Here is a 17464-nt window from a genome sequence, read left to right as displayed (position 1 = left end):
TTCTTGCAAATTGCAGTGTGAAGTGGCCCTTCCTGCTCACTAGTCACTGTAGTGACTAATGTAATGTGATGTACAAGCGAAAAAATACAGGCTGTTTAGCAGACATTTCCCCGCAGGAATGTTCCCAAGTGATCTGAATGTAGAGTTAACAAGTAAGTAGTATTTGTTGGCAACACCATCTTAAAGTTGAGTGCAATATTTCTATTGTATTAAAAGAGATGTATTCACAAGCCTGCTTGTTTACAGCCACTTCACGTCACCGGACATTTTGTTGCCTCGTTTTGAATTGCAGAATATGGCACTGTGCATACCTGGACATTTGGTCAAATTTTTATGTAAATTGGACATTTGTTATGTAAAATGTGTACATTTTACTTTCATTGTGATTTAAAATGCACTCATCAATGCACATTCTTTCTAACCCCGAAACATAAAAATAGCATTGCAGTTCCCCTTTAACAATCTCTCTCAGCCTGTGTGCCACAATGTTACCAAGGTATTTAACTTCAATACCGAAATCACTTTGCTTGATTCTGTATCTTTTAATATATAAGATGTCTCAATTACCATTTTATAATTATATGTGCATTTCTAGAAAGATTTAAGCTTACACCGTGTAATGAGCTTTATATAACATTCTCATGAGATTTTCCTTAATGTATTGACTAGGCTGTTTAAAAAGAGCTACATCAAAATGACATTTTCAAATGTCAGTGATGTGATGCCATATTCAGTCTATCACTGGAATGCTCACTGGTTTCTTTGCTTAATGTTACAGTCTATATGGCAGGACACACAATTCTATTTTCAACCTCAAATTCAATGTATGTCTGTCTACAGTACTCACCTTTAATTTGCAAAGTTGAGGCTAAATGACTGTGGTAGCAGGACAGTCTATTTGCAAAACAAAACAATTGTCTTTCTTAAGTTTAGGAACATATTGCATACTGTAAAATTAGAATCAGGTTTATGGCCACTTTTGGCTATACAAAAGGAAAACTAGCTTCTGCATACCAAATAATTTTACAGTGGTTTGAAAACACATGGTATTTTTTCCTGCCAAGAGGAAAGCGATATCGTTTTACATCCCGAAACATTTAAAGGGGACTTGTGCACAGTATATTTGCATTAAGCTTATGCTGCAATTACTGATTGCTATTAGGACTAGAGCAGGGGATGAGGGTCAGTTTGTAGTCTAGACATGCCTGCTTGTCCAGTTTTGTATTTCCCTGAGATTCTTCAAATCTTAAGGAAGTGTCTGCAGAGGAAACACCGCTTACACATGTGAAGAACGGTCTTTAGCAATAATCGACTGAAAATAGTTTCAGTTTAGTCACTAGTGACTTGAGTGTGTTATTAATATTTTACATTGATGTTTTGCATTTGCTAAGTCATACTACCATATTGTAACCACACATTACTACATGCTGGACATTACTACAAGAATTGTTGATGATGTGCAAAATAGTGCCTCATCTAAAAAAATCTGTTTGTTTTTCTTGCTACCTGCTTTATAAGGATAGTTACAACATATTACTACTGTAGGTTCTTGGCTGACCTCTAATGACTCTTAATGGGCCTAGACAGCCTGTTGTTTGAGATAAGTAAAAGGTTATCTGTTACCGGTAGTTCTAAGAATGGGACTTTGAACATTTCTGACTTGGGAGACTCTGTCTCAATGGAAACATTTAAGAAGGGCTTCTGGAACAACAAGGACATTGTAGTTTTGGAAACGTAAATACATCTGTACCATAGCTCAAAGAGCTACAGTAAAATCAGCCTATGTTGTTTTTTGTAAAATGGAATAAATGTATTAGGAATGATTAGATGGATGCCTTTTTAGCATGAAAACTCTCCAGGAAGTTCCCATCACCTTCATCTCTAAAGAAAAAAATCGGTTACCCACAGGACTGATGATCATTGATTAAGTGAGCTTTTTCTTATCCTTTCATTTTACACATTTTTATGGTTTCTTTTATTTTTGTCTCTGCTGCTGAATTCTTGTACAAAATATATTAAAAGGCTGTTTTGGTAACTAAAAAATGGAAGCTTTTAAACTGGATTATATTTCTGAAAAAAAATGTTAGTAATTGCTTTGACTCCTTTTCACGATTGATAAGTATTATTGGCTTACTATCATGTTATGAAAGGCTCAACCACCTCTAAATGGAACAGAGCAAGCAAAAGAGCTATTTGATTTTTTACCACAAGTATAAATAGATGTGCATCCCTCCCTAGCTGTGTAAACCATCCTCAGTTGTGAGTTAACCATACGGTAAAAGGACATTTCTTCAACAAAGCATTTAAAAAACATTTTACAGAGGACTGGAAAATAAGATTTTTTATTTCTGAAGTGCAAATGATCTTTGTGCTAATTGTTAAAATTCTAAAGTTTTTATCTGCTGCCATTAAGTTAGTTCTTACTCATGCTTATTTCTATCCTATCGAAAACATTTTTTACTAAAAACCTCTGATTTATTCTTTATGTTGACTAATGGAAATGAAAGGTACTTAGGTGACAACTGATGCACACTGTTGCATGGCTATAGACAAAACTCACAAAACTGTCAGTAAGGAAGTATTCATATTAAATCCTTCAGCACCTGGGGAATAGAACTGAAACTTATAGAGTTGCAAAGGAACATGTAAAGATTTATTCCATGCTGAAAGGAAAAGGAAAGAGACACAACATTTCGGCTATGGAGCCACACCTGAAGAAGGATCCACAGCCAAACCATTTTGCTTTCAACAGGAAATAAACCTTTACCTGTTTCTTTGCAGCCTACACATGCTGATGCAGCTACTTGCTTGAACGTAGAATTGTTGCTCAGTTGCCAGTTGAACAATTAAAGTTTAATCGCTGTTCAAATCTCTTTTAACTGCAGTGACCTGTTCAAAATTTAAGGTGCACCAGAGTCTAAATGGTATCTGAGTAGGTCATATGAAGTCAAGGGGCATTTGGGAAGCCAAATTGAAAAACTTTATTTAACTTCCACAAAAATAGTGTTCAGCTGGGGATATGGAATGTCCCCATGCAATAATTAGAACTGAAAACGTTTGTCTGGGTTCCCACAGGAAAACATGCTTACTTGGGTTATTGTACGTTGCCTAAAATGTAAACTTATAAAAGATGATTTATAGAATATTTTGATGGAAACAGAACACAAATGAAATGTTAAAGGAGTCGGTCAGTAACAGTAAAAACAGAACAAGCAGAACAGTGAACATTCCAAACAGGTTTCTAGTGAACAGATATAACTTTTTTCTCCCCCTTCAGTCAAGTCTTTATGTACTGTACTGTAGATTAGATTACATTTTTGAATCTGTGGAAGCAATAGAAAAAAATAATACAGTACTTTTAACAAACGAATGCAAAACTCCCAGATTCCACATTTTTCCTGCTTCCTTATGTAATTGCCAGGTTTCATCCAATGCTTCAGGTTCCACAGGCAATATACTGTAGTTTAGGAAGGATGAGCTTATAATTCAAACTGGCAGTCTTGGTAAAATATTTGGCTTGGCTCCAACCAGCTCAAATCAGACTTTATTATTCTCCCACGTCCTAAGGAAGTCCTGGTAAGATAAAACCAATTCTTTTACCATATTTGTTCTGAAGGCTCCACTGAACAAAAAAGATTAGCTATTTTAAAGGTGTGGATCAGTTAATTAATGTACAAAACACTTGTCAATAGTTCAGGGTTTGTAATGATATAAAGAGAGCAGAGATTACTTACTATAGCTAGATTAACAGCTGAACAATTACAGTAAGTACACCTTACAACAAAATTAAGGTATTATAGATGTATAACTAATGTTACACCCTTCCAAATATCTGCATCTGCATATGGTTCTGCATTAGTGTAGTTGTCAATAGCAAGAGGTTGTGGGACTAACTTATTGCAGTTTGCAATAGGGGCATAAGTGCTTTCCCTTTCTTGTTTTGTGTTAGAATTTGTCTTCCTGGTTTTCAGTAGGCCATTGCAAGATTCTTAATGGCAAGCCCCCATTCTTGGGGTGTAGTGTTTAAAGAAACATATATTTCCTTAGTGTAGACAGCAACACCACTGCTCCATGCAAATTCTGACTTTTAGAAATTTTGATCTGCCTTTCGTGAAAGCTATGGGAGTCTGTGTACTCTTTTAACAAAGTAATCTATATCCTTGATTCAAGTCTGGATGCATAAAATATCAAAGACCAGAGTGGAATAAGTAAGTAACATATACAGGAATACTTTTGTGTGTAAAATATCCTGTCATGTATTAGTGGATAAGCAATTGGAAATATAGAATGCGTTAACAGTTAACAATTAACAGTATCTACCTATTTTCTGATAGGAATGGGACTGGCGAATCTGTTTTACAGCAGTAGGAGTCCTAGCATTTTGGTTAAGAGCCTACATGCTGTTATCTGGGGATTTTCCTAAATACAGGGGATTCAGGAAACCTGTGGGGGATTCCTCACTGTTATGAAATTGCTGTTATGAAGTCCTGCTGATGCTTTGCTGTGAAATAGTGTAGACTATCCCTTTGCAATTACAGCTCTAGTCCACCTAGTCCCGTTTATCTGAGTTCCTCTTTCCTTTGTGAATCTGCTCTGTTAAATCCCGAGAAAACCATGGGTTTGCTTGATCAGATTATTTGGTTTCAAAAGGTAAGTTGCAGTTATTGTTCAAAACCAAACCTTTATATCTTAATACCTCTGAAACAGTAGTTATCAGTCATGGCACATTGGTCCAAGCACTTCCCAGCTCTGAGCTCTCCTTCTCTGTTGCTTCCACAGCTGTGTTCTGGCCAGCCTCTCAGAGCTGGGACTGAGTGGCAGTGGTCTCAGCTTGAGTCTCTGTGCCACTGGGCATGAGCTACTGATGAAACGCACGGGTGCACTTTGCAGATAGAAATGGGAGTCATTTTACATTAAGTAAGTGCAACCACAAAACCACCTAATTTATATTTAAAATAAAACCTCTCATAGGAGATGGAGAGTGTAATGAATTCAGCATATCATGATAAATACTTCAGTGTTGAGGGGCAGGTTCTGTCAGTAGAATCAGTTTGATAAAGTTTGTCTTTAATGCTAGCTTAGTTCTTGTGTAAACTCTTCTAACATGCTAAATTAATGTATTCCATGGTTCTGAATAAATATGATTGTTTTTTTCCTATTGATCTAACACACTTAGGACTTTTATTTGCCATTTACTGATTTGGATTGAGTGTGACCTGCATTACAGCCTTGCCAGTTTGATACATACACACAAAGTGAAGAGTTTCCCTTTATTGCTGTTATTACAGTGCAGTGAGATTAATGCTTTAATAGTGATGAATTGAAGGCATTAGGCAGACTGGCCAGACTGTATTGTAGTTATTACAGCTGTGTGTGGCTGGGGAGAAAGATGCTTCTGTGAAATGCAGGAGATTAAGGTCATCCTACATGTCTGCAGTGGTATCCATTGGACTTTTATACTTTCTTTTTATTGTGGTTTGTTTATATTTTGTACTATCCCAAGTTATCCAGCCACTATTCATTTACAGGGTTTTTTTTGCTTGTTGATATGTTCGATTATTTCATACTGTAAATACACATATGTTGTTTTAGGAAATTATTTGAACCTCAGAAACAAGATCTTACTTTGTATGCTTTCACACTGATAAAAGGAGTTAACACAATAGACTGTCCCACTGCTTGCTGAATCTTACATCTTGGGCTCTGCTTGGCTTTCATCCATATAGCTAAAAATCCTTTTTTTATAATTAAGGTGTGTACCTCTTCCTCTGTATTATTTGTACTGTATGCTTTTCTGCCAGTGCTGAGTGTTACAGTAATGCTCTGTAATGGTGTACCACATACTGAGGAGAAACTGTGAAGCAGGTGGGTACAGAGCCCTACATTTTCATAACAAGACAAAGACGTATGAGAGGAAATATAACTTTTTTTCAGGCTTTAGACTAACATGTGTTGGCACACCCTTAGACAGTGTACTGTATATCCAGATGTGTTTGATATGGGCTTTAGATATCTGGCCATAAATACTGTATTTAAGAATGTGCATAAGTGATGTGTTTGATGTTCATAAGTATATTGTGTATTCTTATTGTTATACGTGTAGGGGGTTATCCAGATATTTAAATTTCTGTTAAAACAATGGGCATCTTTGGGGAGTATTTGTGGAACTGTGTCCTTATTTTATTGTGTCATTGAGGCAGCCACAATGGCCAAAGATCCGGATGGCCAATCAATTGTAGTAATTGTTAAACTAAACAAAACAAATTGTGGTTTAATATTTAAGTCAGCCTTAGGGGATCAATAAAGAAGACATTGACTTATAATTATGGAAATAAGAGTTTCCTATTTGTGATGTTCACTAGAATAGAAAGATTTTGCCTTTTGTTAGTGATGCATTATTTAAAATAAGTTACAATTTGTTTAGCATCTGTTTAATGAGATATTCAGTCCTGAGTGTTTTATTTGATGAGACACAGGTTCCCCCTTTTCTCCCCCTTTATAGTATCTGTTACTCAGTTACAGGGTGAGATCTATTTTCTTCATCAGTGGAAGACGGGGCTTTAATATTAAGAGATTTGTAAATACATGTACATAGTGGTAATGAATGTTGTTTGTAATTTATTGTGAATAAATATTTGTCTTTTTCACCTTTTGCCACTGGTTATTACTTTATTACTATTATGCCATTGAACTAAACAAAACTATGATGTGCTTGGTATTCTCTGGCTACAGGAGGTGTAGAATTGGTAACTTTTATAAATGTAATGTCAGGAACTGATATTCGTATTGAGTTGCTTTTCTTGTTTTATAATTATTACCTCTTTCTCTATCCTTACTCTAGACTTATTACATTATTTATATTATGCTCTTGTTCTTGCAGAAATTTCTAAGATCCTGTATTTACAGCATTGCAGGTATAATCTGTTCTACTGTTCTGCTGTATTGTTTATCATCTGCTTTTATATAGCTTTACAAAGAAGTGTGAAGAAGTAAACAGTATATAAAGGATTAACACTATGATATTTTCTTTCTATTTTTCAGTGTGGAATAAAACGGTACTAGTTGCTTTGCAAATGCTCTGTTGAACCTGTTCATAAAACAAAAACATTATTTCACAAAAATGAATTACATTTACACAATAAAAAACATTTTGTATTAATAAGAGACTTGAATTGTTAGTGTTGTAATTTGCTGTTTACAAGTCTTCTTGTATATCTCTTTATAATGCTCAAAGTGAGTGAGACTCAATAGGAAAAAAATGTTTCTGTGTTGTATGTTTCACAAAAATAAATGTTCAATATTTTGTTTTACACTGCAATTCAATATGAATATAATATATACTGCATACTGTATGAATATAAACGAGAACAGATGAAATCTTAAATAAAAGCTGTAATATTTTAGCAAATTCACTTTGAAAAAGAATAACATCAACATAATCAAAATTACCTCTGACAAAATGTACAAAATAGCTGAGCAGCTGATCTCTTTAACTGAAGAGAAGAACACCTGTAACCACAAAATGTGTCACAGCCCTAAAGAATAACCTGGTGTTCTCTGGCATAAAAGTCTTACAAATGTTCAATCCCCATGTCTGCTGAGAACAACATAAGAAAATGTATCTACTGTATGATGTATTCATACATATAAAGTGTATTATATAGCTATAACATAAATAATTACAAAACACTCAATATCATAGTGGACTGTCCCTTTGCTGTAACTTTGCTGCAAGGAGAGAGAAACCTCACTAATTTTACACTTGTTTTGATGATTACAGGATTTTAGCCTTATAAGGTCATAGATATGCTTCCAAAAACATCTGCAACACTTAATATACAAGGACAAGATTAATATAGTAAAACAAAAGCTCTTTTTAGAACCTAAACCTTGAGAAACTGCTGAACTTATTATAGCCAAATCCTAAAGCACAGTACTATATCAAGCCTGTCATCATGAAAATCCTTTGATTAAAGTCCTAAACATGCTCTTCAAGGAGTTCTTAGTTTAGATGCCAATGAGCACTGTTTCTTTTCCACAAGAAGGGTCCAAAAAGTTGTTCGCCTTTTTCAGCAGTGATAAAGAGAGATCAGTGCTTATTCAGTGGATTGGTCTCCAGGCCAGTGAGATGCAGGATTGTGAGTTCTTTGCATTGAGCTACTGTACGTTTCCAGATGCCTGTGCTGCGCAGGTCTGTGTAATGATAAAAAGAGCTTCCACGAGGCAGTACTAGATGTTTAGACAGCCTGCAGTGTCCTTCATAGTTCTCAGGGCAGTACTAGATGTTTAGACAGCCTGCAGTGTCCTTTGCCAATGCATTATGAGTGAGAGTGCATTCACTAAAACAACTGCACTGGGATGTCTATTTGAATGTGTCGATACAGATTCCTATCAGTTTTTACCAAATAGATTGTTTTTGTGTAGGGAGTGTTATGTGATTAGTTGTGTTTTATATAATCCTAATTATATATACAGTACATATATTATAATTAAAGTATGAATGGGCATATAAATGAACAATTAGGACACAGTCTTTTTAGCAATAATGATTAAAATGATGAGGGAAGAGTGTTGAATCATATTGAGGATTTTATGTATACAGCTGTCCTCCAGGCTATAAAGATTTGTGCCAGCATATTTCCACCTACACTGGCGCTACTATTTTTGTTAGCAGTGCAAAATGTTTCTAATTTTATATAAGTAGTAGCTGCAGCACAGCTTCTCTTTGGCATGTCAACAACAGACGATTTAGAATGTGAAGATACTTTAAAAGCAGATGCGTGCAAGTATACATTCACTGTACAGATACAGCAGCAATAATGGGTTCATTCTTAACACACTTTCAGCTGTATAATTATATTGTCTCGTTGGAAAAACGTCCTTAATACAAGGCTGACTAACTTAAAAAATGATAGTACTGTTTTTCTACAGTGTGATGTGTGTCAGCACAATTATGAAAACACTTCCAGTTCAACTTACAACTGCATTTTTTTAAAATATGAGTATATGAATGCACTTCAGATTCACCTTACAGCTTTAAAAACAATCATAAACCTGAAAAGTAATTTTGCTTAGTAGTCCAGTCCTCTTTTTCTTCTGCTTTAATTATTCAAGATTTAATTTCTTCATCTTTGACGGTCTGCACTGAGGAGAAGGTTCCCAATTTTTTCCGGGTTCAGGGTTTCTACAGCACTTGAGTGCCTGCCATGAATCTGTGTCTAGGGGCTATTACTGTCATCATGCTCTGCATTCATATCCTACCCCAGAGGTATGAACCGTTTTAGATTAAATACCAGGAAAGCTGACACTTTAATTAAAACCTGTAACCAACTGTAATGTACTTACAGTATTAAAATGCAGACATTTTTTCTTACACTGGCATTTCTTATGTCACAAGCTATGAATAAAAAGCAAACATAGCACAAGAACAAATTTTATTGACCAGACCCAGAACATTTAAAACATGCACCACTGCCTGAAATGCAAAAAAATCTTTTCTGTATCTCCCTTATGTGTTTGACATGCAGTGCCTTAAGTTGTTCTGTCACACAACACCAGAAGGGAGTTTTAAATTATGCACAATATGGAGCAAGAAATAAACAAATGTGCAAGGTGTAGATATGATATACTGTACATCTATTTATTACATGAATTGGTATAAAGAGGTACAGTATGTATGAACATCATCTATTTATCTAGATGATAGAAATTGGTAAGAGTAAATATTCATACCAGTTTTTCATATTTCACTGTTTTAAACACTCCATAACCCTGAAAAGTGTTCCGTGTGAGACATGTCTGTCTCTCTGTGTATTGTTTATGAAGCCTATATAAACCTCAAAATGAGTATATTGTAATGTAAATCAAAACTTTGAATACAGAATGGCAGCTCTAGCTTTTAAACTGTTTACATGGTGAGTCATAAGTTCCAAGGTAGAAAGATGGATAGGAATATGCTGAGTGATTCATTTATCTGCAAGCAGTATAGACAGAAAATGTGGGTCAGCAGCTGATTTCTTTATATAACAGGAGGGGGTGCATTTTAAAAATAAAACGAAATCCTTATTCATACTGAGATTGGTTTCACTTCTCAGAAGTCCTAGTACAAATTTAGGCCCTCCTTGTAAACAGGATGGTGACAGTGCAGGTGGCAGGGGAGAGGCCGTGGTGAGATACCCCTCATTACCACCAAATATAAATTAGATTATATTTCATATAGTAACCTGTTTGTTTAAATGTATTTGTTCCATCAGCATTTAATTCATCACTTTGTTCTGCAACACACATTAATTTGTGTAGAATGATGTATTGTGGAAGGATTCCAGGTTATCTATTAGGAATCCATTGCAAAGGATTATAAACAGTCTATAAATGTAATTGAATTTAGCATTAACAGCAATACATATATTTCAAAATAATAATACAAGAAATTAGTGTTGTAATACAGTTGATATTCTGTCACATTTATAATACTCCAGTTATTAGTACTGATAGCGTATTTACAGATGAAATAGATATAATGTCCAAAGCATTGCTAAATAATTTTGTGTAGCCTCAACGTGATGCATGCTTTAATCATACCGTACTTAGACAGACATGCAATCACCATGAGGTGAAACAGACATTTGATGATGTTCAGGATAAGAAACAACCCATTTAAATGAGCTTGTAACAGAATGAACTGCATTCTTGCTCTTTCAGTTTTAAGTAGTGAAATTCGATCAAAACAAATAAGTCAAGAGGGCCCAGTGCTCAGGTTTAAATGCAGTTACCCACACCTGTTATGAACTTTTTTGACTTCTCAAAAGGTTTGATTGAATGATCTGAACGTACTAATTATACATTTGTGTAGCTCAGTTGGCTAAACCCTTGAGAAGCTCCTTTCCTGAGATGAGAAAGGTTTTTGGTTCAATGACCTCGCTGGAGGAAAGCGGCTTATCAAGCTAAGTTAGCATCGGCCAGATGGAATCCAATTGCAGAAGAAGCCAACTTACAGTGCAAGGCACATTAGCTGTGGCAGGTTATTCTGTGTGCAATGGATAATGGTGCCAAAAGTTTAAAATATTTGTCAAATATTTGGGTGTTTCTCCTTTTGGATTTTCTATATGAGATCTGTGGCATCTTGACTTTACCACGTTGATTTGATCGTCCAGAAAATCCGTAGTGCCATCCATCCCCCTACATTTCTCACTGCTGTCTCATTTGGCTTCGGCCATCTTTGATTTGATTATCTTGGCTCTCAAGTGTTGCAATCTCTATTCACTTTCACCAGAGAAAAACAAAACTGTATGGCGTGGTAGGTCAGTGTCTTTAAATGTTACCTTATGGCTACTGAAATCACAAGGCTACCTAAAGATAAAGAAACAACATTGGCTATATGTAAAGATTAATCCCATACTGAAATAAGAAACAACAAACACAAAGTTTAAGCTGTGGATAATTCTTCAAATTTGTGTTTTTGCAACCAGTGTTGTATTTTTGCTTTTTTCCTCCAGTTTTTCAGCATGGAAGTTCTCTCCACATGTTCCTACAGTATGCAGATCTGAGTCCACTGCTCTCCACTCTAACATCATTAGAAATGGTTAAGGTGTTTCCATTTCCCTCCTGATTTATGTAATAGTGCCTTTAGTCTGCAGTTTGCTTATAAGCATTTATTGTTTGGAATGGATGCACTTGATACTAATGCCTTGTAAATAACGTGTTGATGACTAGTTGCTTCATGGTAACATATGTGTTATGAAGCAGTTCTCTTATTATGTTTTAATGAAGTTTGGTAGCCCTTATTTAGCATATTGTTGCCTGTGTGCTTGACTACAGTAGGGTGAAGCTATTGTCCTTGCTAGGGAGAATAAGAAGGTGACCCTGAAAGCATTTTTTACTACATAGAATACAGAAGTCCACTGTTATCTAAGTAGCTCTTAAAATACCATACAGCACTTCTGTGTCCTTTCTTGCAGTTTGTGAACTACAGGAAGCTAAGCCCATCGATTCACTATTGCAGGAACTCTTACTTTTAGCTAGGACAAAGGTTGAAGGGAGATTTAAATCTTAAAGGTGCCTCTTACATAATTGGCATTCATACAGAGCAAGGCAAAAACTGCAGGCACTAGCTGTCTTTCAGATACCTTTCTAAGACCTCTCTGTTAGAATCACTATGTGAGTTATATTTAAAAGTCCATGTTTCACAACTTTCCAGCATGACGGTCATCTTTAGAGCAAGGAAAACGGTGCTCTAGATGTCTTTGTGGGCTATATGGGAACCTGTTTCATATTTTTGCTAAGATACCTAAAATATATTTTTTTTAATGATATCGGTGTCATTCAAAGTGATTTCTAAAAATAGAGCTGAAGACATCATTAGTAAGAATAAATAAAATATTATAAAAAGTGATACCATTACTATTATAAAATGGAACTGTTAAGAAATGAAGAGATAACAGCATGTTATGAATCCACTAACATTACAGCTGTTTGCTTTTGACAGTGCTACATATATGCTGGCGGCACTTTGGTGGGCGTTACCATGACGTCTGCACAAGGCCAGTGTTATCAGGCAACAATGGATCTGCCATCCTTGCTCTTGCCAGTCTGATCTGCAGGATGGCGGAGATTATTGTGTCTGTGCAACATTAGAGAGTCTTCATTTGCAGTTCTCCCCTTGTCTTCTGCCTCTGCTGTATGTGTGGAATTAAAATAACAAGCAGAGCTGTGTGTGTAGAAGTGGGATTGAAAGAGCAACGAGCTGGCTGACGGGGCTGTGCTGTGCCTTGCTGAAGCTCTTCAATCCTTTTGAGTGGATGAGCAATTCAGTGCATTAATGGGACTGGGCTGGCATGGTCACATGGTCCCAGGGCTGCCTCTCCTCTCACTGCTGCTTTGCCTGCCTGAACACAGCCTGCTCCGCCAAGCTGGAGTACTGCAGGCCGGTATTACCATATTCCACCGTGCTGGAGATTTGGGAGAAACGTGCAGTATGCATCCTCTCCATTCACTGATAGCCTGAACCTGAGCCTTCTGCAGTTGTTTTTATTAGCTTGCTCATTTCCAAAGGATTGCTTTATTTTCTTAAGAAGCTGCCAGACCATGTATTCATTCGATGAATTTGGGTAAGAATATTGCTTTTTCTCGATGTGGAAAAATGATCTCTTTTCTTGCAGTGTTTTACCGTGTTGTATGTGCAATGCAGTGCTGCAATGTCTGTAAAAGACAAACCTAACTGCATAGATAGTGGTGTGTGTAGAGTAGAGCTTTATTGTTTTTATTCTTTTTCTGTTCGTGCATTATTATGTTTTCCTTTTGCCTTTTTTTCTGCAGCTGCAGACAGACGGCCCAGTTTGCATGTTTTTGGTGAGCATTTTTGCAGGCTTTTCATCAAAGGCTAGCAGAGTTCAAATATCAGCCAGCAAAGACATCTGCAGAGCACTCTGCTCACTGTAGCTTTTTTTTCTCATAAAGGAATTGTGTGATTAGCTGTGTACACTTGGCTGTGACAGCAGGTTAATAACTGTCAAGATAAATGACTGTATAGGCTTCTGTTGCTTATTTAAATAGTGACAAATAAATTAAATTGAGTAAATGTCATACATGCATATATTCTAAGCATGGTCATGGCCAGAAATAATCAAAGGCTTTAAATGGACCATATTTTGTAAGATGCAATGAAAATGGAAACAATACTTTACTTAACAATAATCTGTGGCTTTGTGAATTGATATGAATAAAGGAGGGAAGGCTTGAGCTTTGTATGTTTTTGAATCCTGATGTTTAGGTTAACGTAATGGTGTTTAAATTGCTGCGGGCTCATCCTGTGTAATCCCTAATCTAAACTGGGATAGTCCTGTAGCAGAATTCCAGATATATTGTTTTATTTAAAATGTAGAAAGTAGAAACCCTGGCCGTGGGTGGCATTCTGGATGAGGGGGAAACCTGAGGGTTGCAAGCACTCCTGGTTTAGATCAGTGATGTGATGTCTCTCAGCAGAACATGCCATCACTCGTTTCATTCAAACTCATATCAGCCTGCGATTTTTTACTCCCAGACCCAACCCCTCCCCCTTCTCCCCCCGCCCCAACAACCGCATGAAGCAGCAAGGGAGTGACTGATAGATGATTTAGATGACATTATTGGCTGTCTCGGATGTTTCTTTTTCTCCAGCTCTCAAGGGCTTCTAGTCCCTGACCTTGGAAAGCGTCTCTAAACCTGTGGAGAGATCAGCTTAGAGACAGCTGTCTGCAGCCTTTACTCTCTCTGTCTTCCCCAATCTCTCTCTCTCTCCTCCTTCTCCTTCGCCCTTTTCTTGCACCAAGCTGTGTGTGAGCAGGTTGGTCAGCAGGGCTGCACCTGAAAGAGAGAGCGGGAGTGTGGTGGGCAGTAGCCTGCTTTTGTACTGTTACCACCCTGACATTGGGCTTCAATGGAAATACCCCATTCATAAATGGAAGTGTGTCCCTTTAAGGATTAGGATGAGATCCACAATGAAGCGGAATCCTGCTGTACAGCGCTGTGGATCGCAGTGGGGGAAGGGCTGTTGCCATGTGTCTCTACCCTTCTCCTCTGCTGGCTGTGCTCTGGCTCTTATTAACACCTGGACCATGTCTCTTCTTCGAAAGACACTCTGAAGATTAAATTATCTTTTCAGGTTTTTTTTCTGCAGCTCCTCTGTTCATATTCCACAGAGAAATAGCAATAAAATCGAAGGAATTCAGACAGAATAAGTGTGTAGAAAGAAACATGCGGCTTCTGTGCACTGCACCTATAAGGAAGATGGTAAAATTAGAGCTTTCAACTGATTACTTTGTACTGTACCAAGGCGTTATAGGTATTTGCTGTTTAAATATACTTATACTTAAATAAACTTGACTTGAACTTGACTTGAATATATAGCTTTTTAATTATATTTCAGTTCTGATGACACCTGATCTCAGTGTACCTGGCATTATCAAAATACATTATTTACATTACATTTAAAAAAGTATTTCAAGTACTCATAGGCTTATGAAGGTTTTCCTTTTATTTTTTATCCTCATTCATTATGCGAGAATGTGAGTTTGCCTACAGTGTGTAATGAGCAGCTTGTTTTTTTCCCAGCTGTGCTTTTCTGGTTGTTTTTTATTAATAGAATATTTAAAAGGACATGTTTTTTGGAGGGAGAGAAAAGGGGAAAGTATATACAAGTAAAATGTTCCTTCTTTATTCAGGAATTCCAGGAGTGAAAGGGTTAGAAACCTCATGTGTTAATGTGCAATGAATCAGGCCCAATATTTCCTCTTTGAAACAGATGTCTGCTTCAGGCACACAGCACAGTGACAGACTCGCTAATAGAGAAGCTAGAATGCCGTCAGTGAATCCAATTTCAAGATTTGCTTTAGAGGGCTATGGTGGATTACTTTCCTTCTGAGAATTATCACTCCAGCTTTTAGAGTTCCATTTGTTTTTGCTATTTAAGTGGCTTCTAGCATTAGAAGATGAAACAAAATGTACTGTAAGAGGCACACCGAAACAGTAGTCAGAAGTTCAATGGAACAGAAACCCTTCAGCACTGTTTAAAACTCTTTAACTCAGAGGGACTCGAATGTTCAAAACCGGCCTCTAGCAATGGCACAGATTTCAACATTTTCTCCAAGCCTGATTAAACCTGGGTGATGCACTTGCTCAGATAAATTTGGTTGCCCTGACTTCATCTAAAATGCCCTGCCACATTCAATTTAATCCCCCATTTGCATTGTGAAATAAGAGATGACCACAAAATTATGTTTTTCTTCTAAAATTGTTTGTTCTTGTTAATGCAGATGGCAAAATTTAGTCTGTGTTCTCACTTGACCTGACTTCCACAGAAGTAAATGTTTGCGATAAGGACCTCAATCGAGCCTGAAAGAGGAAAAATAAACTAAATGACTGCATGGCTCCACCCAGCTAAACCCCTAAGTTTTGCAAAAGCGTTTTGTGTATATCACAATAAAGATGACGAAAAGAAACGGACTAGAACATGCATGTCATTGCCGTTGGATCTCCACAACATGCTTTTTAATTACCTGATCTTGAAGACACAGAGGAGGACTCGTACCTGTTGGTGTGACGCTGTGTCCTGTCTTGAGCAGCCAAGTGATGATATGGCTGCCAGCTTCCCCCAGAGCTTTTTTCTCACAGAGTTGTGTTATCTGGGACTGGGAGGAGGAAAAGATTATACAGAATGCAGGAAAAAGGTGATCTCTGGTTGCTGCATGGCTTTAGATGCATTGCATTCTCCTGCTTTGTTGTGTATTACAATAACTAGTTCTTATTTGGCTTTGAGATAGGCATAGATTGATTTCATTTGATGTTTAAGAATGAGTTGCTCTTTTCTCAGACATCAGCCATCCAGGCTAATTAAAAAAAAAAGACTGATTTGTCTTTTGTCCCTTTTAGACAGATATTTTTTTCCATTCTTAGTTCATAATCCTCATAGGAATTTTGGAAATAGGTTAGTGTGTCTTCAGTGTAGATGTGGACATGTAATGTAGAGATGCTGAAAAGCTCTATTTTGCACTGTCATGGTTAAAGAACAAGACTGGGCACTGGGTGTTCTTTTGTTAGTGAAAGGACTGTAACAGAGAGAGAAGTGACGTTAATTAAAACTATTTTGTGATATGTTACCTCAAAATTAATTTTCTGTCCAGCAATGTGACAGGTTTTACATTTCCAAGCTTTACTGTGTACTGTATCTGGATCACTTCTCGTCACTGGTTAGCAAAGCAAGTACATTGAGTTTCAAAGAAAGGCAGGATTACTGTAGCTAAAAAAACACACAGCTCCACAGACATCTTTGTAGTCCGATCTATTTTTTTTTCCAAAAATTCAAAACATGAAAATCTATTTTTAAAGTGTTTACCCTTACAGTATAAATCCTTTCATGTCTTACTAGATTTCCTGCTGTGCAAAATCTTCTACTTTTAAAACTGGATTGATTTATAGTGGTTTGAAGATGGCAGTATGCCTACTGTCTCTCAGTTTGCAGCTGTACATGTTGTCACCTACACCACTTCACCTACCTTTGGATTATGCTATCTTTGGACTTTGGACTATGCTGTTCTTATAAACTAACAAAGCTGTGTAGCAAAGACAACCTAAACCGAAGAGATGTACAAAACTATATAACACAACTGGGATCACATTGGCTAGTTTCACTATCACTGTAATGTCATGGATAGCAGATTTCACTAAACAGTGTGATTAGAGAATATTTATAATCCATTTTGGTAATCAGTGTTTTGTGCAGTGTAGGGTATATTACAGCATAATATCACAGAAAAGCATTTCTTAAGTATTTTTATAAGTTTTTCTGGCACTGTGTTTTGGCATATATTTATTAGGGAATGTGGAAGAAAGTGTTTATCTTCATACTGTTGCTTATTATTTAGATTGTGAAAAGAAATTGTTGGAGTCAAAGCCAGAAGAGTTTTCTGCTGCTATTCTAGGGAAGAGAGTG

At 36.7% G+C, this 17464-nt stretch overlaps 1 protein-coding gene across 16 annotated transcripts in view; it reads left to right on the top strand.

Moving 5' to 3' along the window:
- Window positions 1-17464, top strand: part of evla (Enah/Vasp-like a) — a 78201-nt gene that overhangs the window by 1994 nt on the left and 58743 nt on the right. For 2 of the 16 annotated variants that reach the window (XM_015350522.2, XM_015350514.2), the window contains exons 1-2: window positions 12610-13106; window positions 13315-13347. The exons of 1 other annotated variant lie outside the window; for it this stretch is intronic. In XM_015350522.2, coding sequence (XP_015206008.1) covers window positions 13084-13106; window positions 13315-13347 — 56 coding nt within the window. In that variant the 5' untranslated portion in view covers window positions 12610-13083. Of the gene's footprint in view, window positions 1-4779; window positions 4918-12602; window positions 13107-13314; window positions 13348-17464 lie in introns of those variants that run through there. 13 more of the 16 variants (XM_015350508.2, XM_015350507.2, XM_069193222.1 and 10 more) reach the window with 13 other exon arrangements.

The sequence above is a fragment of the Lepisosteus oculatus genome, chromosome 8, assembly GCF_040954835.1.
Source record: "Lepisosteus oculatus isolate fLepOcu1 chromosome 8, fLepOcu1.hap2, whole genome shotgun sequence".
Taxonomy (NCBI): Eukaryota; Metazoa; Chordata; class Actinopteri; order Semionotiformes; family Lepisosteidae; genus Lepisosteus; species Lepisosteus oculatus.
Note: the sequence above shows the minus strand (reverse complement) of the source record. Positions and strands in the feature narration are given on the sequence as shown.